The 27,314-nt window shown below is 49.7% G+C and overlaps 9 protein-coding genes across 9 annotated transcripts; 5 read left to right on the forward strand and 4 right to left on the reverse strand.

The window, feature by feature from the left end:
* Positions 1-189: 189 nt before the first annotated feature.
* On the forward strand, positions 190-2,199 carry SRP1 (karyopherin alpha; the record flags this gene model as incomplete). Its single annotated transcript, XM_033568789.1, has 3 exons — positions 190-426; positions 720-1,229; positions 1,288-2,199. The coding sequence occupies 3 exons, from the start codon at positions 190-192 to the stop codon at positions 2,197-2,199; spliced, it is 1,659 nt and encodes a 552-aa protein (XP_033427595.1).
* A 1,207-nt stretch (positions 2,200-3,406) lies between these two features.
* On the reverse strand, positions 3,407-7,076 carry ATNIH1004_004118 (cohesin subunit IRR1; the record flags this gene model as incomplete). The annotated part of the gene is made up of 2 exons (XM_033568790.1): positions 3,407-6,534; positions 6,593-7,076. 2 exons carry the CDS (start codon positions 7,074-7,076, stop codon positions 3,407-3,409), a joined length of 3,612 nt encoding a protein of 1,203 aa, XP_033427596.1.
* Positions 7,077-8,039: 963 nt separating this feature from the next.
* Positions 8,040-9,110, forward strand: ATNIH1004_004119 (urease accessory protein UreD; the record flags this gene model as incomplete). Its single annotated transcript, XM_033568791.1, has 1 exon — positions 8,040-9,110. The coding sequence occupies one exon, from the start codon at positions 8,040-8,042 to the stop codon at positions 9,108-9,110; it is 1,071 nt and encodes a 356-aa protein (XP_033427597.1).
* Positions 9,111-9,656: 546 nt separating this feature from the next.
* On the reverse strand, positions 9,657-10,822 carry AIM6_1 (uncharacterized protein; the record flags this gene model as incomplete). The annotated part of the gene is made up of 2 exons (XM_033568792.1): positions 9,657-10,755; positions 10,818-10,822. 2 exons carry the CDS (start codon positions 10,820-10,822, stop codon positions 9,657-9,659), a joined length of 1,104 nt encoding a protein of 367 aa, XP_033427598.1.
* A 1,620-nt stretch (positions 10,823-12,442) lies between these two features.
* ATNIH1004_004121 (uncharacterized protein) lies at positions 12,443-13,523 on the forward strand (the record flags this gene model as incomplete). Its single annotated transcript, XM_033568793.1, has 2 exons — positions 12,443-12,480; positions 12,536-13,523. The coding sequence occupies 2 exons, from the start codon at positions 12,443-12,445 to the stop codon at positions 13,521-13,523; spliced, it is 1,026 nt and encodes a 341-aa protein (XP_033427599.1).
* A 205-nt stretch (positions 13,524-13,728) lies between these two features.
* On the reverse strand, positions 13,729-19,360 carry RRP5 (putative rRNA biogenesis protein RRP5; the record flags this gene model as incomplete). The annotated part of the gene is made up of 3 exons (XM_033568794.1): positions 13,729-14,280; positions 14,358-18,818; positions 18,878-19,360. 3 exons carry the CDS (start codon positions 19,358-19,360, stop codon positions 13,729-13,731), a joined length of 5,496 nt encoding a protein of 1,831 aa, XP_033427600.1.
* Positions 19,361-19,705: 345 nt separating this feature from the next.
* On the forward strand, positions 19,706-21,967 carry ATNIH1004_004123 (WD40 repeat domain-containing protein; the record flags this gene model as incomplete). Its single annotated transcript, XM_033568795.1, has 3 exons — positions 19,706-20,348; positions 20,402-20,512; positions 20,571-21,967. 3 exons carry the CDS (start codon positions 19,706-19,708, stop codon positions 21,965-21,967), a joined length of 2,151 nt encoding a protein of 716 aa, XP_033427601.1.
* Positions 21,968-22,518: 551 nt separating this feature from the next.
* TCP1 (chaperonin-containing T-complex alpha subunit TCP1) lies at positions 22,519-24,558 on the reverse strand (the record flags this gene model as incomplete). The annotated part of the gene is made up of 6 exons (XM_033568796.1): positions 22,519-22,902; positions 22,966-24,000; positions 24,062-24,166; positions 24,224-24,309; positions 24,401-24,448; positions 24,516-24,558. 6 exons carry the CDS (start codon positions 24,556-24,558, stop codon positions 22,519-22,521), a joined length of 1,701 nt encoding a protein of 566 aa, XP_033427602.1.
* A 250-nt stretch (positions 24,559-24,808) lies between these two features.
* Positions 24,809-26,822, forward strand: ATNIH1004_004125 (proline--tRNA ligase; the record flags this gene model as incomplete). Its single annotated transcript, XM_033568797.1, has 4 exons — positions 24,809-25,165; positions 25,262-25,431; positions 25,501-26,756; positions 26,812-26,822. The coding sequence occupies 4 exons, from the start codon at positions 24,809-24,811 to the stop codon at positions 26,820-26,822; spliced, it is 1,794 nt and encodes a 597-aa protein (XP_033427603.1).
* Positions 26,823-27,314: the final 492 nt, after the last annotated feature.

The following is a 27,314-nucleotide window of genomic DNA, read 5'->3' on the forward strand; positions in this document are numbered from 1 at the left end:
CTCTTCCCCGGCTGTTGGCCTCTGCGCTTTGCTTTGCTGCATTTCGGGATCTTCCTGCCAAATCATTTACCTTCTATCCTTCGTCCCCATCACTCTACTAGTATCTTTTCATTACCTTTATTTTTTTAAAAAAAGATTCGGTAAACCCGGGCGCTTTGTTTTCTCCCTCAAGTGTCCCAAGCAACAACCATGGCGGAGCGCTACATCCCCGAACATCGCCGCACTCAGTACAAGGCCAGAAACCAGTTCCGGCCTGATGAGCTTCGTCGTCGTCGTGAGGAACAGCAGGTGGAGATTCGAAAGCAAAAAAGAGAAGAAAACTTGGCCAAGAGACGAGGCATCCAGACCCGAGATGGTGGAATTGGTGTCGAAGGTGGCATGCCAGCTGCCGAGAGTGATGATGAAGCCAGTGCCATAGAAAGTGAGGTACGTTCTATTGTACATCTGTTATTGTGGTCCTTTTTCCCTTTTTTTGCCTGGTTCAAATTTTTTTTTTTTTTTTACCAGTCCCCCCCCCCCCAATTTTTCTTTGTTTTTGTTCCTTCGTACTAGGCCGCTTTGTTTTATTTTGCCGTCCCTACTTATCTCGAGCCCAGCAACGAACTTTTCACCGCCCAGTTGCTATCCTAGGGCACACAAGACTATCCAATCGCTTTTACCCCAGTATATGCCTTAGTAGCTAAAGTACAAATGGCTAACGTTCTTCTCATTACTTATAGCTCAATGTGGAATTGCCGGAGATGGTCAAAGGCGTTTTCTCTGAACAGATTGAGTCGCAGATCCAAGCTACAACCAAATTTAGGAAGCTGCTCTCCAAGGAGCGTAACCCTCCCATTGAGCGTGTTATCGAGACTGGCGTGGTTAGCCGCTTCGTGGAGTTCCTTAGATCCCCCCATACTTTGGTTCAGTTCGAAGCTGCTTGGGCTTTGACCAATATCGCCTCTGGATCTGCTCAGCAAACCCAGGTTGTCATTGAAGCTGGTGCTGTGCCAATTTTCGTCGAGCTCTTGAGCAGCCCTGAACCTGATGTCCGTGAACAGGCAGTTTGGGCTCTGGGAAACATTGCTGGTGATAGTCCCCAGTGCCGTGACTTCGTGCTGAACGCGGGTGCTCTCCGCCCCCTGCTGAACCTCATCAATGATGGTCGGAAGCTGAGCATGCTTCGCAATGCTACGTGGACGTTGAGCAACTTCTGCCGTGGCAAGACGCCACAGCCTGATTGGAATACCGTTAGTACCTCTTAGATGCTCCTGCGATTACTAGAACTTAACTAACAATGTTTTTAAGATTGCTCCTGCTCTTCCTGTCCTCGCCAAGCTCATCTATATGCTCGATGATGAGGTCTTGATCGATGCCTGCTGGGCTATCTCATATCTGTCCGATGGTGCCAATGACAAAATCCAGGCTGTCATTGAAGCAGGCATTCCCCGTCGTCTGGTCGAGCTTCTCATGCACGCATCCACGTCAGTCCAGACTCCAGCTCTCCGGTCCGTTGGAAACATCGTGACTGGCGACGATGTTCAAACTCAGGTCATCATCAACTGCGGCTCCCTCCCAGCCCTACTTTCACTTTTGGGCTCTACCAAGGATGGCATCCGGAAGGAGGCGTGCTGGACTATTTCCAACATCACTGCGGGTAACTCTAGCCAGATCCAAGCCGTGGTGGACGCTGGCATCATCCCTCCTTTGATCAACTTGCTCGCCAACGGAGACTTCAAGACCCGCAAGGAAGCCTGCTGGGCTATCTCCAATGCTACTTCCGGTGGACTGCAGAAACCTGATCAGATCCGTTATTTGGTCTCTCAAGGATGCATCAAGCCCCTCTGTGACCTTTTGGCTTGCCCCGACAACAAGATCATTCAGGTTGCTTTGGATGGTTTGGAGAACATTCTCAAGGTCGGTGATATGGACAAGGAGACAGCACAGCCTGGCGAGGCCCGCGTCAACCGTTATGCCCTGTTCATTGAAGAGGCCGGCGGTATGGAGAAGATTCACGACTGCCAGAACAATGCCAACGAGGAGATCTACATGAAGGCCTACAACATTATTGAGAAGTACTTCTCCGACGAGGACGAGGCCGGTGGAGATATCGATGAACTTGCTCCTCAGCAGACCCAGACTGGTTTCTCCCTTGGCACCACCCAGCAACAACCAGGTGGGTTTACTTTCGCCAACGGTGGTGACTCTATGGATATGTAAAAATGCAATAATATTTGCAACCATTTATGACACTCAGGGTTACGGGGCCTCTGCTCCGTACTGCGTACTAGATGCCTACGTGGCGGTATAATGCCGTCATATTGGAAACACAAAAGAAACCAGTTCTGCTTTTCATGTCCGTGGAAACGTTGGTCCTCGATTTACAGCCCTGCGGCTGTCGACCCCACCGTGTTCAAGGCCCCAAAAAGAAAAAGAAAAAAAGACTACCCGGACCCCCGGCGGCCAGTTCATTTCGGCTCATTCCAGTTTTGTGGCTTCTGCCGTCTGAGCGTCCCCTGTTTACTTGATCCTTTTATTGTCCCATCGCTTTGCTACCCCACACTCTGATATGATTTCCTCCCCCGGTTTTATAGTTTATGATAAACAAGATTCACCATCATGTATCCCTTTCTATATGTTCCTCACAATGTCCACCCGTAGCATCCCATACACAGGCGTACTGTTCTTTGATTCGGCTTGCGTTATCCGTTGATTTTTGCTTCTTGATTACCCAATCAGACTATTTCCTTTGGGCGTGACGTCTTTCATGGCTGTTAGTGTGGCTGTGGCTATCCTCTTTCCATTTAAAGCCATAGGAGCGCAGCATCGCTCCAGAGACTTAGACGTCGGATGGGGATGGATTGAAGAGATTACCAGTCCCATAGATTCCATGATGGATAGTTCTGATAGCCAGAAAATGCCAAATTCCCTTCAGTTCTACCTTTTAAGTCATCATATATAGCCGCCGGAATTCTAGTCGTCCATCGCGTTCATGCTACATTTTGCAAGTGACCGACCAGTAGATGTTATTGCTGAGGAGCGAGAACGGAGAACGTCAGGAATATGTACAAGGAATAGGTTACATACATTGATTGCAGTTTACACCCATGGCCACGACTCTTACACTGTTAAAAAAGAATCAGAAAACGGAAATGCGAAACAGGGCGTGGGAAAGAGAGAACGAAAAGAAGGTAAAATTATTGCAATGTTTCAGTAATCAAAGGATTCTGAACTCACAGCTGATCCAGAGCAATCAAGTCATAAAAAAAGCAAATGTCAACTAAAACCGTTAATTAAAATGGAGGAGATTCGCATACATTCGGACCGAATTGAAAAAGAAAATTTTTGAAAAGGGGGGAAAGGAAATAATCCAGCTACCAGAGGCAAAGCGAATCCATATCCGTTTATCCTAGCATCATAGGACGAATCAATCGCCCATCACTTCATCATCGTCGGGATCGGGCGCTGCATGATTCTCTGCTTCGTCGTTTTCTGGATCAACGATATCATCCTCGAGAAGGTCCCTGGCTCGTAGATCTTCGTCGTCATCATCCTCGATAGGGGAATGTCCATTTTCACCTTCGTCATCCTCCAAATCTACAAGTTCGGACGACTTGGAAGCACCTGAACGCTTGCTTCCACGGGATTGATTTTTGGGCATGCTCTTAGCAGTGGATTGCTTTTGTCTGGGCTGGGCGCTCCGAGTACTACCTTTAGCCTTACGATCCACAAGGAAGGACACGACCTCGCGATAGTTGGGGCCCAAACGACCCTTGCGTCTCAATAATGCTTTCTTCAATCGGCCCTGCTGTGACCCAGAGGCGTCAATAATACGTCCGATGATGGCGAGGACGATTTTGCCTGTCAACTCGCACAACCGTTGTTCGGCGATGATGCTGGATCGCAGGCGCTCATGGGCTGCCGTTTCACTGTCGGACTCTTCGTCCTCATCATCCGAAGGCTCTCTTTCCACATCAGAGTCGGAAGCAGGTTCATCCCCTTCTTCAGGATCCATTGATTTGCGCAGTTTGGCATAGGTACGCTCGGCTGTGCCATGGATTTTTGTGATTAGCGTCTGCGCATCTGGCCCAATTTCGTGGACCAAACTCTGGGTTTGGAGGATGACGTCTTCATCATTGCTTGTATTCTGTCCCGCATGGCGCAGAGTCCCAAATAATGTCTGCAGATCCAGAAGAGTTGTAGTCGCTGCAAACTGTACATCATCTAAGCTCGGACGCTGTTGCATGATAGCAACAAGGGTTGCGACGAATGTCTCGCGGCTCTTAGTTAGGACCTCGAAGTAGGCAGTGTTGAAAGCCGCTTTCCCGGCGCTCAGGGATGTCGTCAAAGACTGAACCTTCCACATAAAGTAGAATAGTAGCGTCCTGATGCTGCTGATAACTAGCTCGCTTTCAGCACTTGCAGTATCTTCATCGTCCTCGTCCTCTCGCAGGCCTCGCTTTGCTAGATGCATGAGGGTGTTAAAAGGGATCTCCGAGATATCTTTCGTTTTGCCTTTTGGTCGAGAAGGTGTACTCTCCAAGACCTGCACGCAGTCGGTTACACTTGCGAGGTTGGAAATCCTTGTTACCGTATTGGTAAGCTCATTGAGAGTCGCGGTGGGTATTGAGCTGCCCTCCACGGCTTCTTTCTTTTGGGAGAGCGTCTTGAGTGTATCCATCATGTCATCCCACAGCTCTTGGACCTTGTTTTCCAATGCTTCCCGCATGTCATCAGAGCTCTTCGCATGGAGGAACGCCACACTCGCCTCGGCCAGCACGTCTTGGTCAGAATGCGTCAGGAACTGTTTATTGATGTCATTCAACAGCGACGTGTAGGCAGTAGCATCCTTCTGCATATCCTGGATCTTGTCAAGATCGACCAGATGTTCCAGTCGCAGGACGGACGACGCGGCTTCTGGGACAGAGCCGAACTTATTCAGCAGCTGCGGTATGATCTGCGCAAGACTATGCGCAATTTCCTCTTGGAGTTCGGGGACCTTGTCGGTCAATGCCTTAACTTTTCGGCCCCTTCTGTCAATATCGGACTTGGCTACTTCGAGAATACGCAGTTTAACGGCGCAGCATAGCACCTCCAGGAGGATTACTTCCTGCCCTTCTTCCATCTTGTATAGCTTTCTGACCACACCCGCGGTATCGTCCTCACTGGGGTCATCGGCAGTCTGAGAGTGATCGTAAAGAATATACCCAGCCAGAGACTGCCATTGAGACAGTTCCTTGAAATGTGGGTATATTGACTCTGTAGCCAGGACAAATCGCGAATCTACAGACGCACCCGAAAGAGCATCTCGGGTTGCGGTGACCGGACGATCAGGGTCGAACTCATTCTCTGGCTCGTCGTATGCTTGAAGCATATCAGTCAAACATTTAAATTTAATCCAAGAGCGCTTGGGAGACTCGAAATCGTCTTCGTCTTCGTCACCAAACATTTCATTTACTTCATCGGCAACCTCCTCAATTGCGGAGTCGAACGAGTCTTGGACGTTGGCGACAAAGAAACGACCAGCTGCTTTTCGGACCTTGGGTTCCAGGTCGAATATTAGTCTCCCAACAACATCAATATCTTCGGGCTTAATTAAGCCGGCATTCCGAATGAGGTCGACCAATTCAATTGCCGAGGCACGAACTCCAAGGTCGGCATCTTGAGCAGCCATTTCCACCACTCTTGGGCGGAAACGATCATCGAACGTGCGTAAGACAGCAAGATTATCCTTGTTCTCATATAGGTGGCGAAGTTGTTCGATGACAACAGCGCGCGTATGAGCTACAGGATCGGAGAGGATCCAGCCGAAGTATCGGAGAAACTGTCCTTCAAAAAAATAATCACGATAGGTGCGCATCCATTGGCCTAGAGCAGACATGCACAGAGCACGTATAGTGGGGTCGACGTCTCGATAGCGATGGACAAAGAATATATTGACGCCGTCTTTGAGGATGTCGTCTACGAGTTCCAGCTTTTTGTCACCCTCTTGAATAGCCGACTGGATAGCATCAACTCTTCCTTTATTGACAGATTTTTTCCTCTTCTCACTCTCAAGTTGTTTCCGGGAGGTAGAAACGGAAGTCATTAGCTCCCGAGCAACATCACAGAAAGTGCTCATCATTGCTAAGGCAATGACGGTCGAGGTATGCCTGAAAGGGCGACAATTCGAAATTGAGAAGGCAGAGAGCCATATCTGGATATTCTCGAAGAGATTCTGGTCTCTGTACAGGACCGAAGAATGATGCAAGGTTTGGATCAAGGTGCTGAAGAAGTCCTCCAGAACAGGTTTGAAATTCCTGAAAGTCCGTGACTTTGATATCAGGGGGTATTCAGAAAATCCCAAAGAGTGATATTGAAAAGCCAGATCCTCCACTCGCCTTGGTGCATGGTCGACATTTTGAATATCGGCATCATCTATCTGGAGGGTTGTTCCTGCGCATCGAAGGATAAAGATAACCATCTCACGCACAGCCGCGCTTTGGTCATTCTGATACGAAGTAAGCCATTCCGCTGCGGTGGTGTCGGCACTACGACTTTTACTGAAGACCTCCGCTAAGTAAACAGTATTAGTCAACATGCAAGAATCGGTTCGGAGATAACGGGAACATACCGTAGAGACCCTTTTCCCCAGCAGCCAGGCTGGGTCGTGTTTGTAATTTTCGTGAGCGCGAAACAGTCTTCTTTCCATTGGTTGTAGCAGGCCGGAAAGCCAACTGACTCCCGATTCCATTGCTTGCTACCTTCGGTTTCTTTGAACTCCGGGATTTGAGCTTTCCTTTGGTTCCAGACGTTGCTTTCTTGGAGGACGCCTTGCGCGCAGCACGTCTTTTTTCCTTTAGTTCTTCTTCGTCGGGTTCATCATCGTTGGACTCGTCACTTCCGGACTCAGACGCGTTCTCGTTCTCATCCTCATCGTCACCAGGGGTAGTACGCTTGCGTTTAGAGCCACCTGCGGCGGCTCCCTCATTGGCGCCATAACTCTGAGAGAATAATTCAGGCTTTCGCGTCATCCGGCCGGACTTCCTTCTGTCTGTTTGTGGGGAAGCAGCGTCCTGCCCAGGTTGCGGGCTGGAGGGGCGCGAATCATTCTCCATTTTCGTCGGTCGTATTAAGCACTGTAGGGTTGGAGCCTAGTTAGTAAATCTGAACGAATACTAGCCACTTTCTATCGACATGACTGTAGTTCCATGAGAATATCATACTTAGACGTGCGTGGGTGGGGGGAATTTCTGGTTATCGGGCGTGAACGCGACCTCGGGTTTCGCAAGAACTTAGGTCAGTCCACTGCGCGCGTTCTACCGATTCACGCGACCGGATGAATGAGACAAACAAGAGAGCAAGAAGACGATCTATTCAAGCGAAAATGCGAAACAGGTATATTGACGATGCGGTCGGGGGCCGTCGAGGGTGGGACTCGACCGAGTATGATGAGGGGAGTTGGAACAAGTTCTGGCGTTTGACGGAGAAACAACGCGCCTGGGGCCTTGGTGCCTGGCGATGACGGGAGGTACTTCTGCCTTAGGCCACAAAATTGCCCTTCTCGGCCCGTACGGAGACGCGGTAAAACAGCGTTCCAAAACGCCGGAATTACCAGCACGTATCTTTGCTGTCAGCTCGCATGGTAAATCTCATCTGACCGGGCAAGCCCTAGCCCTGGGCAGATGCGGAGACCGAATTATCATGCCGTAATGGAAACCTCCGCTGCTCCATCGCCCTTGCACGTTTCATGTTTCTGCAGCTCAGCACTGGAAGGCCAAGACTGCATCAATTCTGGCTCACCAAACCCCGCTTTAACCTGATGATCCTGGAGGCTTAGGCGGGCAATCAATTGGCCAGGCCGACCATTTTCTGGCCACCTCAACAGGGCCAAGACACGGCTCCAAAAAGGAAAAATAAGACGGCCATTTCTCATGACGCCATGCAGCATCCGTTCCCCTTTGGCCCGGAGATGATCTATTCAATATCATGCCCTTTAAAATCCACTTTTCTGAACCCTCTTTTCCCTTTTTCTTCTCTGTCTACGGAGATCGTCTTCCCCGTAAATATAAGTTATCACAATGCCAATAAAATCGCCTTTTGAATCGTCCATTGCTAAGCCTGGACAAGGCACCGTCGTCCTCTCTCTGCTTCCTCCCTCGAATCCTACCTTGACGACCTTGACGTATAAATACCCTCTCAAACTACTTACACGTGCCCCGGGGTACGTACCGCAATCCTCCGCCTTGTCTTGTCCGACCTCTCGACCTGTTCATCTATACCTCCTCACCTATGGCGGAGGTCTCCTCCCAGGAGACCACATCGATGTCTCGATCAAACTAGATCCGCAGACAAGGCTCGTCGTAACGACACCCCAGGGGAGCACCAAAATATTCAAGACAGAGCCCAACGCAAGCATCAAGGGACAGAGAGGAACTCCAGCGCATCAGCTATCGGATAAGAGCCGTCAGTCGATAAACGTCCAAATTGGCCGCGAAGCCGCCCTCTGCTACCTACCAGATCCTGCCGTTCCATACAGGGACAGCCGATACGAACAAGTACAGACATTCTCAGTCGACAGCACAGCGACGGAGTCCAAGCGGAGCAGCCTATGCGTTCTGGACTGGGTGACGCAGGGTCGTAGGTCACGAGGAGAAAATTGGGACTTCCATCTTTGGCGAGGAAAAAACGAGTTCTGGACGGTAGATGCAACGGGGAAAAAGAAATTACTTCTCCGCGACTCACTTATCCTGGACGACGAAGTCAACGAGCTATTTCTTGAGGACGACAAAGAGACCTTCAATCGCAGTCAATTGATCCGGGAACGAACCCGGCCCCACGGGATCGTGGGCACGCTGATCTTGTACGGACCCGTCTTCGAGCACCTGGCTTCATTCTTCATGGACCGATTTACATCATTGCCGCGGATCGGGGCCCGTAATTGGTCCTCGTCCTGTCCTGCCGCTATGGAGTCTCCCCCAAATTACGACACCCAGGTCACTTTTACAGCGGCGCGTGTGCGTGCGGGCTTCGTTCTTGTCAAGTTCGGGGCAAATGACTTTGAAACGGCCAAGGATTGGCTAGGGAACATCTTACGCGAAGAGGGGACGGTTTTCAATGAGTTTGGAGAGGAGGCTTTGTTCTGTCTGTGAACTCATGAATTTTTTTTTTCTCTATTTTTGGGTGCATGTACATGGACCTATCTTTCTTGTTCAGTTTTAACCGGTCGAGGGTTAAACTTTGCATTTTGGCCGCATTGAGGACAGTCAACTACAAGGAAAGGGGCCGGGAACAACAAAAGAAACGTGGTTGAAAACTCATCCAGATGATACCCACAAACTACTTATTACACGGACGTTCGATTGCTGTTTTTTTCTTTCTTTTTTTTGGGAGTACTATGTATCATGGATCTATCACTCATCACTCATCATGAGGCATATTGCATCTATTCATAAGCGAACTAACATGGTCTATGTTAGGACTCGGCGATTCTATGAAAAGACAAAACTGCTAAACAAAACATCCGTAGGGTATTGAGACGACAAGAAACCTCAACGCCAATTGTATCACCAGAAGCCGCCCTATTTAAGAGAAAGGAATGAAAAAGAAAGAAAGAAAGAAAAAGTTTGGTTACGCGATCAGGATAGCTAGACACCCGGAAGGTACGTTGAGACGGAACTTCGGGGTGCAAACAAACATCAAGACCACCAATCGGAGAACTTGGGTCTCCAGTCCTTCCTGGTGGCGCTTTGCAAATCATCCACATTTAGGATATCCACCCCTTCGCGAACCAGGACGCTCCAGAGATGATTCCTGAGACTCCGCGGCCAGCTCGGCAAGCCCCAGTACCGCACCTTGAGTCCGCGGCGATGAGCCGCTTGGATTTGCGCTCTGATTTTGGCCATCTGTCCTTCGGTGAGACGGAAGGACCAGGGGAACCCAATGGATTTCCTGAAAGAAACCGAGGCGTAGTAACTGTTGGTGCTATTGAATGTGTTGGGGTGAATATCTACAGCGGGTATGCCCGACAAGCCTTGACCGACATTCTCGGTGGAACTCTCTATCTGCACGACTTGTTCTTGTGGCTTAGGCTGGTCGGTCTCTAGACCCAGATGATCATCTGCGCTGTCATTCTCGGCTAGTCGTTCCAGAGGTGCATCGAAGAAGATATCCCGGCAGACAGCGCTCTTCATCACCATATTGAACGGAGTGTTCCCCGTTCCGACAACGGTGATGGGGCCATTGACCACGTCAGTCCCATTGAAATAGCTCAGATATCCACGCTCGCGCAGAGGCATTAGTTGCGTGACCACGCTTCTCCAGGTGGCCTCTCCATCGGTCTTGAAATCAATCAGTAGAATCAGGGTTTGGGATGGGTTGGTATCGAAAACCCCTTGAAGCGGCCGATCATCGGTGGGGTGGAATTGCGTTCGAGGGTTCTGTTGATCGAGGATTTTGAGTAAAGGATCAATGTACATGCTCTTTAGTGTCCGCTTCGGTGTGAGTGACGAGGTAGTATGGCCCACGTAGAGCTCCTCTTCAATGAGCCAGACATCGGCCTCGACGCCAATGCAACCCGCCTGTAGAGCTGAGTACAGAGGTATCGGCCGCCAGTAGTCGTTGTGCGAGTGACATCCGACAGGCATAATGTCTCTTGAAATATCCGTGGGCCAATGCGAAACATCCGGGCCAACGTCCTTCTCTCGGAAGCGCCAGCGGTCCGTTGCGCGATCAAAGTCGTCAGGGAAAAACGACACTACAATGCCACAGACAATGGCGATGAACTGCACAATCCCTCTAGAATAGAAGTGAGCTGGATGTCAAGCGAGTGACCCTTGCGCGTGACAGGAGAAACTCACAGCATGACAAGCAAGCCCAATAAAGGAAACAGGAAGCAGCGGTTTATTTTGGATATCCTGCAGGACCTCGGCGAGGGTTTGGATGGCGAGCTACACGGATAGAGCAGTGGACGAGCATCATGCGTCTCGGTAACAACAGAAGAAGGCGATGTAGAGAACGGGGAAAGAGCTGCTAAACCACGACGCCATAATGAAGTGCAACGGCTTGAGCTATGTATGCTGTTCTCAATAGGGGGGTAATCGTTCACGTCAATGCAAAACTCCAATTTGTTGACAGGCGAGGGGAAGCGATGCGGGGAAAAGGGAGACATAATTCAGCCCATAGAAGCAGTGCCCCCCGTCCCTCTTTATCTCTGCTTGTTTTCTTCTTCTTGTTTTTATTTTCTCTTCGCTCTTAAATGTTTAAAAGAATGAGACAGCCTAGTTTATAAGCTTTTCCGACCCACAGGAAAATAACAAATGAGCAATTCAGGTAATACATGCGCCGTTCTTCTCCACGGCCCAGTCAACCATGTGCAGCAGTACAGCCCATTATTGGATGGTTGGATCTAGACACGGAGGCACGGTTTCATGATTGACCTGTAGATCACCCTGAGGGATTATCATGGGACTGTGGGAAGGAAAGAACCAAGAAGAAAGAGGAACGGGTCGTAGAAAGCTACAAGACCCTGCACATGGGGGAACCTTGACTGTAATTGCATGGTGACAAGTCTTGTCCTGGTTGGCCAGGTTGCTTGGCACCAACGGAATTATGAATTGATCCATTTTGATTTATTTTATAGGGGAAAGCGCAGTCCTGGTGGCACCGGAACTCCGACCTCGTTTGTTCGTGTGTTCGTTAGTTTGTTCGTTCATTAGTTAGTTCGTGGCCATCGGACCATCTAGCCTCATGAGCCATAGTAAGGAAAACTGAACTTTGGATAGAATAGGCGATTGGAGTCATGTCTGGTAGCCTTCGGTGGGCGCATAAGCCGGGAAATATGGCAGCCTGGATGATTCTCCTAATTTGGCTCCTGCTAGTAACACAACAAAGCTTCGATCCAACATCAATTTCGTTAGCAAGCAAGCAACAGCCGCCACAAGTTAGTTAACAGTTGGTCGGTTAGGTTACGTACTGCGGCCAGGCATCCACGATCCAGCAGTGAGACTGGAGCCCCTTTAGGCTAGATTTGTCTGTGGTACACAGTATCCCAGGGTATTCCAGAGTACATATATATTTAAAATACTGGATTGATGCTGCCTGGGCATGTGGACTGTTCAATACTGTGCTTAGAATAATGACAGAAGAGGATCATCTACCCTGGCCACATCCAACAATATAGTACTCTGTAGACAGATAAAGATCTTCGCAGCGCACCGGACGTTTTATTGATCTCACGATGTAATGCAATGCAATTCACAGCGAACTGGATCAACCATCCTGAGAATGTTGAATCAGTGAATCATTGATCCCTCTCTTCTAGAAGTAAGTAATACAAGGAGAGGTAGCTTTATCACGGGCGATTAGATAGAGACGGCAGGCAAAAAAAAAAAAAAAAAAAAAAAAAAAAATCACCCGCCGAACATCAAAAACTCTCCACCAAAAAAAGTAGACAGCTACATCAACATCTGTAAACCCCTCCACAATGCCTCACAAGCATAAAAGACGTCAAAATGATGCAGAGTAAGTCTATAAAAAGAATTCATGCAAGAGATCATCCCAACTCACATCTCCCTAGCATCTACGACCTCCCACCAACGTTGATCGCAAAGTCGCTTCCCGTCCGAGATCCCCATTCCAAACCCTCCCGCAAGAAGAAAGGCAAAGATGCAAAGAAACCCACCCAGCCCGCTCGAAAACCCGAATTTCACCGCAAATCCACCGCAGAAGATGATACCCCGAAATCCTTCCGCCGACTGATGCAGCTCCAAAGCCAAGCCACCTCGATGTCTTCGAAACCCGACGCCGGGCAGAGCAAGAAGCGAAAGCGAGGAAACGCGGAAGAGTCCGATTCCACAGGGCGGAAACAGAAACAGAAACTAAAGCAGAAACAAACTGCAACCGAGTCACCGAAAGACAATGCCCCGAGTGAGACGACATTGTCGATGCCGAAAATCCTACCGGGGGAGAAACTGTCGGATTTCGCGGCGCGGGTCGATCGCGAGTTGCCGCTCAATGCGATAAAGAAGTCCAGTCGGCCTGCGTCGTCAGATATTCCGGGGTCCGAGGAGAAGCGACAGACGAAGCATGAGAAACATCTGCGCCGGCTCCAACGGCAATGGCGCGAGGATGATGTCGCGATTCGGGAGCGCGAGGCAGCGGAGCGGGAAGAGCGTGAAGCGGAAATGGAGGATGAGCTGCGACTCTGGAAGGAATGGGAGCAGGAGGCAGGGAAAGGCAAGGCGAAGAAGAAGAACGCTCCCAGCAAGAGGAAGAAGAAGAGTAGCGACCAGGATGGCGGCGATTCGGGCGATGACAATCCGGATCCCTGGGCGAAGTTGGCCAAGCGTGACCGGATGAGAAAGGCAAACCCATTCGAGGTGGCTGAGGCACCACCGCAATTGACGAAACCAAGGGAGATTTTTAGGGTCCGAGGCGGCGCGAAAGTTGACGTCGCTAATGTGCCAGCGGCCGCAGGAAGCTTGAGGACGCGAGAGGAACTCGCCGCTGAGAGAAGAAATATCGTGGACCAGTACCGGAAATTGATGGCAGAGAAGAGGCAATGACGGAGTGTACATCCAGAACTTTAGAACGCATATGTAATCTATCCACTTTTACGCTTAAATACATGCTCTATAACAAATCCTGTGAGGGGTTCAAACACATCACCGCAGTACTAAACGCTTTTTAGATTTTCATATATACAAGGGTTGGTTCGTGGATACAAAGGTCATCACAACCGGGATATCTCAGTAGGCCCGAAAAATTCTCTCACTCCTTTTGTAGGGACTTCACATACTCGGCGGCCTTCGCTTTGATCTCCTCGACCATCTTGCTGTTCCCACTGTCCCCAGCGGCCAGCTTCTCCTCAAAGGCCAACCATTTCTTGAAGAAGAACCGGGCTTGCTTGGGCCGGACCTTCTTGTCATCGTCCACCAAAATAGTGCCCTTTTTGGTGTCTCGAATTCCAAGCACCCGCTCGAAGAGACGTCGGACTTGCTCCGCGTCACCGGTCTTGATCTCCAAATCCAGGAGGATATTCCAGAGGTCGACCCGCTTAGGGAACGAGGAGAGGAGGCCTTCAAAGACAGTACGTCCGCGCTCAACATCACCATTCGACGAACGGAATTCCAGCTGTCCAAATTTCGACGTCGTCTCTACGTGGGTATGAGAAGGCAGAGACTGGAGGGCACGGGGAAGCAAGGCACGGCCACGGTCGGGAGCAGCCATGTTATCAAACAGGAAACTGGCATAGTTGAGGAAGAATTTAGGCGTTGAAGAAACTTTCTTCTTCAGAGCGGTTTGGAAAAGCTCATCCGCTTTCTGTGCGTAAAAAAAAAAAAAAACACTGTCTTAGTATCTAGACAAAAATCGGCTCTGCCAGAGAATTAATCACATACCTCGATTTTGCCCGACTGGATGTAAATGCTGATCATTCGCTCGTAAATCTCCTGCGGATCGTTGTACTGACAAGCGCGCTTGAAAACTTCGTCCAGAGTGTCATCGTCTCCATAAGTGTTCTCCAGGTTAAGGAGGGCCACCCAAATGTTCAACTTTTCGGTGTCTTGCCCAATGGCGATGGTGCGGAGGGCACGTTCAGCAATTTCTCTTGTTTTGTCAACCTCGCCCAGTTCTAGCTGGAAGGCCATATACTGAAGCCAAAGCGTTGAAGAGTCAGGCTCGCCGAGTAAGAGTCTTTCGTAGTCGGCTACGGATTGCGGGCCATGAGCGTCCAACTCGCCAGTCCGATCAACTTGGATCTCGGGCCTGCGGTGCTTCTTCCTCTTCTTGCGTGACTCGTCCTCATCATCCGAGTCTGATGCAACAGCAGCATCTTCATCCTGGATGTTACCACTCCAATCAAAGGCATTTGCACCAAGACCACCAAGACCTCCCTCCTTGCGCCTGGAGGGTACGTCGGCCATGGGCTCATCCTTATCCTGCTCCGATTCATCTTCACTGTTGTCTTCGATATCCACTCCTCCCATAGAGGCGTCGCTGTCATCGCCTTCATCGTCGTCACCCTCCCCTTCACTATCACTTCCTTCCCCATCGATTCCATTAAACCCATATACGCTGACACCCTCCGAATCGTCGTCGTCTTCGTTGCTTTCGACATCGTCATCATTGAAATAAGAGGCTTTAAGTCCAAATGAGATCTTTCCCTGGTTGCGGTCGATTTTTATAATCTTGGCTTTGACGGAATCGCCTTCTTCGTAGAGAGATCTGGCATCTTCCACGCGGGTCTCAGCCATTTCACTACGATGGCAGAGTCCACTAATATTCTTAGACCCGTCAATAACAATGAAGGCACCAAATTCCTCAACCTTGCGGACTTTGCCGGTGACAACTTGACCCTGTTTGAGATCATTAAGTGTGATTGGAGCTTTGTAGTTTGGATCCAAAACGGATTCTTTCAGGCTCATCTGGAGTTTGCCCTGTTCCACATCAACCACAGAAATTCGGCCCTTAACCAATTGATCAGCCTGGAAAGAGTCTTTCCACTCCTTGAGGTAGGAGTCCGAAAGGTCAGAGACCCGGACGTAGGCCGTGACACCATGGCCCAGCGTTACAAAGAGACCATTATCAGCCACCCTCCGTACGAATCCTCGTACAATATCATTCACCTTTAGCTGCTTTGCTGACGAGATTTCGGGGTCCTGCACCGGCAACGATGAGCTTAGAACCTTCGATGGCCGAAGTGACAAGGAGATCTTCTTGTTAGCTTTATCAACAGCAACAACGCATGCGCGGAGAACTTCGTTCTTTTGGTAGATCGTTGGATTTGCCTTCGAATAATCGTCCGCCATGTCAACCAAGTCAACCGCGCCAACAATAGTATCGCTAAGCTGCATAACAAGTTGTCTCTCAGTGACTTTCGTGACTCTCCCAGGTAAGACCATGCCTGTAGAAATATCCGCAAATGAAAGTTTATCGGAACGTTGTCTGGCTGAGAGATCCAGGCGACCTTTCTCAGTGTCAACCGCCGTAACATGAATCTTCAGTGCAGAGCCAATCGGGAAGTGCTTCTCTACATCGGCAAGGAGGGACAAGTCATCAGATGCATCCATGAAACGCAATCTCCCTCGAACGTTAGGAGACAAGTTCACCCAGAGGCAGTCATCAGAAATGTTATTAACAAAGCCCAACCACGAAGAACCAGCTTGTACTTGTTCCAGGTTCAAGGGGCTAGGATTGGCAGCCTGTACGAAGCTCGGCTTGATGGAAAGTTCAAAAACAGGGTATTTCCCGGTGCGATGGCTTATGGGGAGGAATTTATGACTGCGGGCATCATGGACACCTAGGATTCTCGCCAAAATCAGCTGCTTTGGTCGGAAGAACCGCAAAGGTTGTTTGCGGTCTTTGATATCCTCCCACTTGTCAAATACTTCAGAAACATCAATACGGCCCTGGATGTTGTCCGCAAGCTGAACGTTGACTTGAGTTGACTTAATGGAAACGATTTTGCACTTGACAACCCTGCCGAAAGTGAAATCTGACATTGAAGCGATGCCCTCATCGATAGCATTTGCAACGGTGTCATCAGAATTGGTAGTCTTGGTGGTGGACTGGGATTTAGGTATCTTAGGACCCTTACGAGTTGCCTCTGAAGGTTTCATGCTTAGGATGAACCTTCGGAAATCGGCGTCAATAGAATGTACTGTAGCAGAAACCACTTGTGACTTCGTCATGTTGAAACCCGGTTTGTCTGTGTTTTCATCGGCAACAAGACGCTTGGGAACAAGGCCGATGACACCACCCAAGAATTCAACAAAGATCCCATCCTGTGTAATGTTTCTGATAAACCCAGAAACTTCAGTCCCTTCTTGGACATCTTCGAATTTCCCTGGCATAAGCCCTTGTTTAGCAGGCTTTTTGAGGCTTGCTCTGCCAGACACCTTAATGAGCCTGCGGGCTCGCTGAATATCGAGCACAAGGAGCTCATTGAGCTTCTGGCCAACACGGATTTTCGAAAGAGTCGAGCTTTGTTTTGAAGGACTACCATCAGTAATATGCTCCAGATTTAATCGAGCCACAAGACCAAAGTCGTCCAGCTTGAGAAGTAGATCGTCGTCGGACTTTTCAAAAACTGTACCAGTGACAAGCAAGCCAGGATGAACCTTTTCAAACGCCTTTTTATAAGTCTCAGTAAATGTCGAAGGGTCCTTGCAAGACACTACAAGTTTCCCAAGAGAAGCATCTACACTTAGAGCATGGACATTGACCACCTGTCCTTGTCTGAAGTGCTGAGAGGGGTCCTTGATGTAGGCCTCGCTCATTTCCGAGACCGGAAGGAAACCACGGACGAAGCCATAGAACTGAACCACAGCACCATTTGATTTGATATTCACAATTGTTCCCGGGGACTGTGTCCCCGGATTTATGTCCTGATAGTCCTTCCAAATTGCAGATTCGCTATTCAGGAGGCTCTTCTTCAGGGTCAGCCGTATTTGGCGCTTTTCCAAACTCACTGACAAGATCCTAGCAGAGACATTCATGCCCTCCCGGAACTTCTTTTCGGGGAACTGAAGAGGTGTGTCGGCAAAGTGCATAGATGGAACGAGTCCAGAAATACCGTCAGCTAGAGACACAATCAGACCTTCAACACCTGACGGACCAATCACAAGTTTTTCAACCCTCCCTTTGACCACGGCGCCTACAGTCACATCCTCGATACGAAGGAAAGGCTGGTCAATTACTTTTCTTTCAAAAGACAACAGGTATAAGCTGTCGAGTGCACTATAGCCTATAACGCGTGCCTCATGGACAGACTCGGTTCGGAACGGCCCGTGATCCTCCGAGATGTTTTCAACCTGACCGTCTGCTAACCTTGACACATGAATAAATCCAATGTGTTTAGTCGATCCGAGTTGTACGTAAACACCGAGCCCAGGATCAACTTTGATAACCTTAGCCTCAGGTACAATTGCAGAAATAGCAGGAGCATCAGAGGAGGAGTCTGGCCCATTGCTGCCAGACGAAAATTTAAGAACTTGATCAAGCATTGAGAAGCCGACCTTGTATGGTTCAGAGGCAGGAAAAGTGCAGACAAGACGTCCCTTAATTTTAGCCCCGATGTTGTACTTCTTCGTCAAGTCGTCTTTACCTGAAGTACCACCAGACTGCACGAGATCCACTGTTGCATCCAGCATGCCCATAATTTTTCCACTAATCCCATTCGAGGAAACTTCAGTCAAAAGAATTTCTGCTGCAGTACCAGGAAGGAAAGCATTAATAGTGGGCGCCGAAGTGAGGTAATGTGACTTTTTTATTGACCCGGAAGACTGGAGGTTAGCGGACAATTTGATGACGCTGCCATTGACATTTTGGCCCGTGACCATGCACAAAAACACAGATCCTTGCTTTATGTTTGAATAATTGATCTTGGGGTCAATTTCCTTCGAAGACATAAATCCCTTGACATCGGAACCTTCGATTCCCAAATCCATGACCAAACCGTGGTCCTCAACGCTGACCACTGATGCTTGAACGGTGGCATCATTGACAAGGTTGGATTTCAAAAGGCCAGTGTTAGCTTGTCTTGGGTCGACTGTAAGCTCAATGCGCTTTTTACTCTTGGAACTAGCATCTGCCGCATTGCTCCCCACAGACACAACATATGCACGCAGATACTGGCCCAGATAGAAGTAATCTTTCAGGTCGAAAGATTCCTCATCTGAGTCGGAGCCAGAGTCGTCACTAGCGTCTTCCTTTAATATACTCTCAAGTTTATCTTCCAGCACCTTCGAGACAGCGGTCAGAGGGACGTAGCCGGTGAGGTTATTGGGCAAAGAAAGGCCGATATCGTGAGCATTAATACTTGAAACCTGACCTAATACCATCGTTCCTGGCACAATTCGCTGGACGTTGTTAGTATTTGTTACTAGCCACCAATATGTCAAAATGTGGTTAAATATACCTTGAAATTGAGGCCTTCAATTCGCACCGTTTGCTTATCTTGAGCCTCCTGTTCAGCACGGTTTCTGCCTTTGATCTTTCGTTTCCGGGATTTTTTGGCCGTACTGTCGCCCACATCTTCCATCTGCACATCCTCACCCTCATCATCATCTCCAGTTTCAAAATCACCGGTAGACCGTTTAGCACCTTTCTGCTCGAACAGGACATCTTTCGTTGCTTGAATTTGAATTTGTTTGCGCTCGAGAGGCGTCAAAACGCTTCCTCCACCCCGAGGAAACGATGGTTCATCGTCACGCAAAACTGTAAGCTCGGATGCCTTCGCAGCAGCGCTGGTCTCATGTTTGGTCTTGCTGTTTCCCGAAGAGCCAGCACTCTGTCTCTTTTGGTCGTTTTTGCGATCTTCAGCTCCAACCCGTACTCGTTTTTGAGGTTGACGGGTGACGACCTCTTCCGCGGAGGCACCTTTGCGCTTTACTGGAGCCATGACCGCTGAAACTGAATGTAGTCTGGGGCTCAAGCGCAGCGCTCTAGATCCGGAATACAAATTTGCGGAAAAAAAATTAAAATTTCTCGATAGTAAAATCCATCTCGACCGCCTGCCGCATCAGGCAGCTACCTGCTCTCTTAAATTGGACTCTCACCGCCTGCTGTCTCGGGTCCCTCGCGTCACGAAAAAAGCACGTCGACACGAGTCTCGCTCCGCGGATTGCTGAAGTCTTACTAGCCAGCTCCACCATGCTTCAGCGTGGCCACTTAGCCCCAGCACCCTCTTTTCCATCCCCTCGTTTCTGTAGAATGTCTTTGTGCAGTTGCTTGTCCTTGGGGCACAATGGATGGCAGTCATGATCTTCCAGAGGTACCACGATCAGAACCAGTTTTCCCTCTCTCCTGCGAGGAGATCCCTTCCTCGCCGCCGTCCATAGCATCTGATGCTGGCGTCCGACGCAAGCCAAAAAAACCTCCCCCTGTGACTCCACGATCATTTCGACGCTTTTTCACACCTCGTTCTTTACTTGATAGTGGAAGCAATGTAGGCACCGTGAGGACCAATCGGCAAGCCCTGAAGGCCCTCAGCTCGCCCGCTGTTAATCGCCTAGGGCCGGCGTTCACAAGGACATTGAAAGCTGTTGGGACCAGGCCCGACCCTTCAGATCTTATGCGGACGCCGAGCAGGAAACGGAAGCTTTCTTTTTCATCCATTGGCTCTCCCTTACAGTCGTCGCCACTACGAAAAGTTCGCGTTCGGTCCCCAAACCACGATACGGACGAGTTGCATGTTCCAGTTCGTGATGTGGAAGCCAGCAATAAGATCCAGTTCAGTCCGCCAAAACCACTTGCTGCCCCTAGGCCATTTCGCCAAGTTTTACCCATTCGACGTTCAGAGGCGCTACAGACATCAGGGGGATTTTTCATGCGAAGTGTGCTGGGTGCGGGGGCAAACCGAGTTACTACGCGGGCCAACTCTGGGGCAGGTTGGTAACAATCTACATATACGTGTTCATGCTACATGCTCACCATAGCCTAGGCTGGCAAGATCTAACATCATCATTTTATTCCCGGCCAACGGACAGTCATACTTGCACCAGCTCCACCGGAGATCGTCTTGCTCTCCCGTTCTGCACTGCCTCATGCAATAGTAAGTAGCATGGGACCTATCGGGTCCTCTTTTAGGATACTAGCTGACGAGCGAATAGCCAACACTCTCGTTGCGGTAGGCGACGAGGAAGGTGGTATTCGGTTATTGGACTCTGCAAAGGACGACAAGAATGGTTTCTCAAAAGCTTACCTTTCCTTCCGTCCCCACATGAACGCCATTATGGACTTGGAGTTTTCTTCGGACGATATGCTGTTGGCAACGGCTTCAGGGGACCAAACGGCCGTGGTGATTGACATGGCCACACAGAAGCCGATATATTGTCTTGCAAACCACGTCTCTTCGGTGAAGCGAGTGCAGTTTCAACCTGCAGCAAATAATAAAGTCCTTGCGACCTGTAGCCGTGACGGTAATGTCAATATTTGGGACCTTCGGTGCAAGGGTTTCGAGAAGCCTTCCTTGCAGGTTAGGTGCTCGCTCGAATCCGAATCCGATTACTCTACCGCGCCTATCGCCTCCAAAATGACGTACCCTCAAGTTTTAAACACGATACATGGTGCCCATGCTTGGATGCCTCAGGTATCCGCATCGGATAAGTTAGAACCTCAAATTGGACGCTCCGACATTACCGTGACCTCCTTAGCCTTTCTCCCCCCTGGGCGTGAAAACCTTTTCGTCACAGCTTCTGAAGCAAATGCATGTGTGAGGTTATGGGATCTTCGCACGGCGCATAACAACCGTCGTGGACGGCCTGTTCTTCCTCTTTCCACCACTCGAGAACCAGATAGCCACGTCCGATATAGGCGCTTCGGCCTAACTTCAATGACGCTAGGCGGAGACGGTTCAAGGCTTTACACGTTATGTCGGGATGGCACGGTTTACGCATATTCAACCTCACATCTGATTCTTGGCCATGCCCCTGAGCTTTCATTGAACAATCACCGTCCACGCCGGTCCGGGGGCTCTGATAAAGAAGGCCTTGGCCCTTTGTATGGCTTTCGCCACCCTCGCCTACAGGTTGCCTCATTCTACGTCAAGGCTGGTATTCGAAAGGCCGCTGGGGACAAGCCAGAAATGCTGGCTTTGGGGAGTACAGATCAATGTGCCGTCCTATTTCCTACCGATGAACGATTCCTTCATTCTGCAAAAAAGTCGGCGGCTGGGGCGGCGCAGTCAGCTCATCGAGCCTCGTTTCCTTCCACTCGTTCTGGCCTACGGCGCGTGAACTCCGGAGTTGGCTTGTCTGGGCGATTGGAGGACACCGTGCCAATATACCAATCTGGAGCCCCTCTCGTTGAAGGCCACAGAAAAGAGGTCTCTGCTGTTTCGTGGACTGTAGATGGTGATCTCATTACGGTCAGCGATGACTACAGTGCTAGATGCTGGCGTGAAGGACCTGACGCTAGAGAACTTCGAGCAGGTGGTGAGGCCGATGGTAGAAGGTGGCGATGCGGCTGGGCTGATACGAAGGATTCAAATAATGATGAAGATCAATGATTGATCTACCAAAGGTGAAATCCCTTTTCGTTGCTTTTGGTTCGCGCTTGCAAGCATTTTCAAGGCGTCGATGCATAGTTTGTTTTCATTTAGCGGGCGGTTTTTTTTTTCTTTTTTTTTTAGAAGGCTTCCGCCTCTTGTTGATTTTCTGTTACAACGAACACTGCATAGCAAGAGATTCATATGCAAAATGGGACTTAATCATCTGGTCTATTGTTTGGGTTCAATGGGATTGGAGGAAGTTTATGAACTTGATCTTGTAGGTTTACATTCTGTCTCTGGTCAACAGCGTCGATACAAACCAATTGCTGCGATGAGTTATTTGCTTTAAATCCCCTTGAGGCCGTACGGAGTGTTTGGGTCCAGTTGGGAGGATATTTTACAAATGTACAAGTTATTATTCATGGTTATAGCCGCTAAGCGTACGAAGGTGGGCATTGTCACGGTATAGAATTTGTACTCATAACATCTTATTATACTTTTTCTTCTTCACCCTAAGTCTAAAGATCCAAAAAAAAAGAGGCCATATGTCTTTGACTGTCAGTTGGGCTTTAGTGACCATGTCCATCATCCTCCTTCCTTTCCGGATCCAGCTTAATCATGGTGTCGATACGCATGATGGCGATACAGGCTTCAACGGCACTCTTAAGCTGCTTGACCTTGCCCATACTAGGCTCCAGCACTCCGGCCTTAAGGGCATCATGGACCCGTCCCTTGGTCAGGTCAAGACCGTAGTTCCGGTACGTCTTTTTCTTGGCAATGGCCTTTTCTTCTTCGTTGGCATCGCCGTCCTGCACCCGTTGGGAAAGAGCGTGGCGGACTCGGAGCTGCGCAACAAGTTCAGACGAATCCTTCGCCGCATTGACAGCCAGGGTTTTGGGGACCACCAGCAGGGACTGGGCAAATTCACCAATAGCGAGTTGTTCCCGGGAGCCCTGTCCGTTGGAAAATGTTGTTAGTGACCCCCCCGACCCAAGAAGATTTGAATTGATACATACCACCGTGACAGCAAATTCTTCAAGGTAGATGTGAAGGGCTGTTTCGACAGCACCACCTCCGGGGACGATGCTGCCACTCTCCAAGGTTCGCTTGACAGCACACAGAGAATCGTGGACCGAACGCTCCATCTCATCCAAGCTGAAATCATTGGCTCCACGTAGGATAATCGAAGCCGAGGTATGGACCTTAGTTCCCTTAACGAGAATGCACTCGTCATCCGATATCCGTTCCTGCACGACTTCCTCCGCGTGTCCCAGGTACGAAGCCTCGAACTTCTCATCTCCATTGAGATCCGATAGCGAACTGACTAGAGTTGCACCGGTGGCTTTGGCAATACGCCTCAAATCCTCCTTCTTGCAACGCCGGACAGCCATAGCACCCTTTTCCACGAACAGCTTGAGGACCATGTCATCGATACCCTTCGTAGTGAAAACGACATTGGCTCCAGACTTGATAATCATCTCGACCCGCTCCAGGACAATTCCAGCTTCCCTCTGACGGATTTTCTCCAACTGGTCGGGATCTTCGACTGTGATCTGGACGCCAAGCTTCATTCTCTCCTTCTGCAGGTTCATGTCCAGACAAGCGATCTTCGCATCCGTTACCCGGGTATTCATAGCCTGAGAAGCAACGGTGCAGTTAAGGGCGTAGCCGTTGACCAGCATAGATTCCGTCCCACTCTTACCGTGAGCCTTCAACAGATTTACAGCCTTGACGGGGTACTTGACCTCGTTCCTCTGATTTGTGGTTTTCACCAACAGCATCGCATCCACAACCATGTTGGCGAAGAAGTCGGCATCGGAACCAATGATCTTGCTGGACATCGATGTCTTGGCGATGTTCACCAAACTATCCTTCCCAAGCGATTCCACCTTTGTAGTGATGTTTTCGTTCATGTACTTAACAGCTTCTCTGAGGGCTAGTCTGTAGCCGGTGATGATGGTCGTGGGGTGGATACGGTTCTTCATCAATTCGTTGGCTCGTCGCAAAAGTTCGGCAGCAATCAAAACCACGGAAGTCGTTCCATCTCCCACCTAGTTGAAGAATATCAGTCACCGTCCTTACGGAGGCCTCAAACACATGAAGGTCACCCACCTCCTTATCCTGCTGTTGAGCCAGGTCGACCAGGATCTTGCCGGCGGGATGCTCAATGTCAAGTAGGCTCAGGATGGTTGCACCGTCGTTCGTGACCGTTACATCCTAGATATTATCAGAAAGACTGTTTGGGAGGAACGCAGGTTGAAGAATAGTTCGTACGCCGATATCATCCACCATCATCTTGTCCAAGCCTGAGGGGCCAAAGGAGCTCTTGACCACATTTGAAATAGCCTGCGTTGCAAGGACTGCATGCATGGGGATCATTAGTATGGCTGTACAGGACCACCGAATCGAAAGGAGACGATCTTTATCATCCTCCTCATCATTATCACATACCGTTCTGCTCCCGGACATCAGCACCGGTGATTTTCTGGCCTCCCAGGACTGTGCGAGCTTGGTCAGTGGACGGGTTCAGGGTAAAGCGGTCGACGGGGAAGAAGAAGGATCTCACAAAGAGTGTCCGCATTCCGCGGCTGCTCAAAGATGCCTGCCATGATTACCGAAGAGAAGGAGGAGAGGTGCGTGGCAGAGAATTCGACTGCTGATCGGGCTTCGTCGTCTTTTGGTCGTCGTTCGCGCTAAGAATTCTGCCGGGCACTGGCGGTGAGTGCGCCTCAAAGCATCCCACTTTAACGAGGGGCGCCAGTCTCTCTCTCTATTCGGCATATCCTCTCCGTCGTTTCCTCCCCCCCTCTCCCCGTCGTGTCGCTCCGCTGACTGGTTTCCAATTGAGTATCCCGCAACATGGCTAGTCAGTCTCCTGCTGATCCTCCAGTCGCTACTGACTCGGCGGCCTCTCAGACTCTTCCTGATCGCACCCAAAACCCCGCCGATAACAATGCTCCTCAGGGCGAAGTATCCAAGAACGCCGCCAAAAAGGCCGCAAAGGCTGCTAAGCTGGCATCCGAGAAGGCAGACAAGGCTGCTAACAAAGGTGCTGCAAAGCAGGCGCCAAAGGCCCCTAAGAAGAAGATCGATGGCGCTGCTCTCATTGGCATTGATGTCTCCAAGGAGGAGGATTTCCCCGGGTGGTACCAACAGGTTCTTACAAAGGGAGACATGCTAGACTACTACGATGTTTCCGGATGCTTCATTCTCAAGGTATATATATACATTATTTTTTTTTTTCTCTCCTTCGCGTCGACCCTTACTGTGTTTATTAGTTCTTTTCCCGTCGCATAGACTGATATGACTCAGCCCGCTTCGTTCTATATCTGGGAGGAAATCCAAAATTGGTTCAATACGCGGATCAAAAAGATGGGAGTCAGGAACTGTTCCTTCCCTCTGTTTGTGTCGGAAGATGTTTTGAAGCGGGAGAAAGACCATATTGAGGGCTTTGCTGCCGAAGTAGCCTGGGTGACTCATGCGTATGTTCTCTTGAATCTCTATACCCGGTTTCTAGACTAACTGATTCCCTTTTCTTTCCATGTATTTAGAGGCTCGACTCCCCTTGAGAAAAAGATTGCCATCCGCCCGACCTCGGAAACTGTGATGTACCCTTACTACTCGAAGTGGATCAGGAGCCATCGAGACCTGCCCCTCAAGCTCAATCAATGGAACTCGGTCGTCCGGTGGGAGTTCAAGCATCCCCAGCCTTTTCTTAGAACCAGAGAGTTCCTCTGGCAGGAAGGACACACCGCTCATCTGACCCAAGAGGGTGCTCACGAAGAAGTGATGCAAATTCTTGACTACTATGCCCAGATCTACGAGGAACTCTTAGCTGTTCCCGTTATCAAGGGTCGAAAGACAGAGAAAGAGAAGTTCGCCGGTGGACTGTACACGACTACCGTTGAGGGGTACATCCCGTCCACTGGTCGTGGTATCCAGGGCGGAACATCTCACGGTCTTGGTCAGAACTTCAGCAAGATGTTCAACATCACCGTTGAGGATCCCTCTGTCAAGGGTGACGAGAAGAAGCCTCCTATCCATGTCTGGCAAAACTCCTGGGGTCTCTCTACTCGTACTTTGGGTGTCATGGTAATGATCCACAGTGATAACCGCGGATTGGTTCTCCCTCCTCGCGTTGCAGAGACCCAAACCGTCATCGTTCCTGTCGGCATTACTGCCAAGACCTCAGACGAGGACCGCGAAAAGTTGTACGCTGAAATCGATGGCCTTGTCGCCGTTCTTGAGGCCGCCGGTGTCAGAGCGATTAGCGACAAGAGAGAAGGATATTCCCCTGGCTGGAAGTTCAACGATTGGGAGCTTCGCGGTGTGCCACTGCGTATTGAGTTCGGCCCCGGTGAGTCTGCGGGCCACTTTGTCACTGCTGCTCGCCGTGATGTCCCGGGCAAGGATGGCAAGACCACTATTCCCATTCCCGATTTTGCGACGGCTGTGCCGGCTATGCTCGAAACCATCCACAATGACCTTTTCAAGCGTGCGGATGACGAATACCGCTCCCACAGAAAGCTTATTACCAACTGGGATGATTTCGTCCCTGCCCTCAATGACAAGAACATCTGTATCATACCCCACTGTCTTACCGAGGAGTGCGAAGACCAAATCAAGGACATGAGCGCACGCAAGGCGGAGGAAGACTCGGATGAGCCCCAAGATGCGCGGGCCCCCAGCATGGGAGCCAAGTCCCTTTGCATTCCCTTCGACCAGCCGGAGGGTATTACCCCTGGAGTGACTAAGTGCACTAACCCGCAGTGCAGCCGACTGGCTGAGAAATGGTGCATGTTTGGACGTAAGTGGAAGTCCACATTAGAACATTCACATTCCTGCTAACTCCTATCCAACAGGTTCCTACTAAGCATAGGAAGTTAGCTGCCCTTACGAATTGTGTTGTATGGTTCCTATAGCCTCTATGGCCATTATTACTGTCGATAAAAGACGCCTATGGTGTGCTTGATAAAGTAAATGGCAGAGATTATCTAAGACGTAACCGAAGAACAGATGCAGGCATTTAGAAAATGAAAGAATCGTTTTGATGCATTGTGGGTGTGAGTGAAAAAGGGGTTGTTCGGGTTAGCAAGGGAGTAGTTATAACTGTTTCTGTAGTTAACGGGTTGAATAATTACGAGCGGATGCGATCTCTATGAATATTCCTTTGTTTTGAGGTGTTTTGTTATCCAGATCTTACTGTATTTCTCTTTGCTAAGATTTGAATTGGAAGAAATGCTGATGGCGCTAAGATGCAAACAGGGACAGTAAAGGATGCAGAAAGACTATGCAATACATAAAGTGAACGAGAAACTCCCAATGAACTGTAGAAGAATACCCTCCGAGTGGCGGAGGGAGAAAG

Source organism: Aspergillus tanneri (assembly GCF_003426965.1).
Source record: "Aspergillus tanneri strain NIH1004 chromosome Unknown AapTan_3_pilon_pilon_pilon, whole genome shotgun sequence".
Classification (NCBI taxonomy): domain Eukaryota; kingdom Fungi; phylum Ascomycota; class Eurotiomycetes; order Eurotiales; family Aspergillaceae; genus Aspergillus; species Aspergillus tanneri.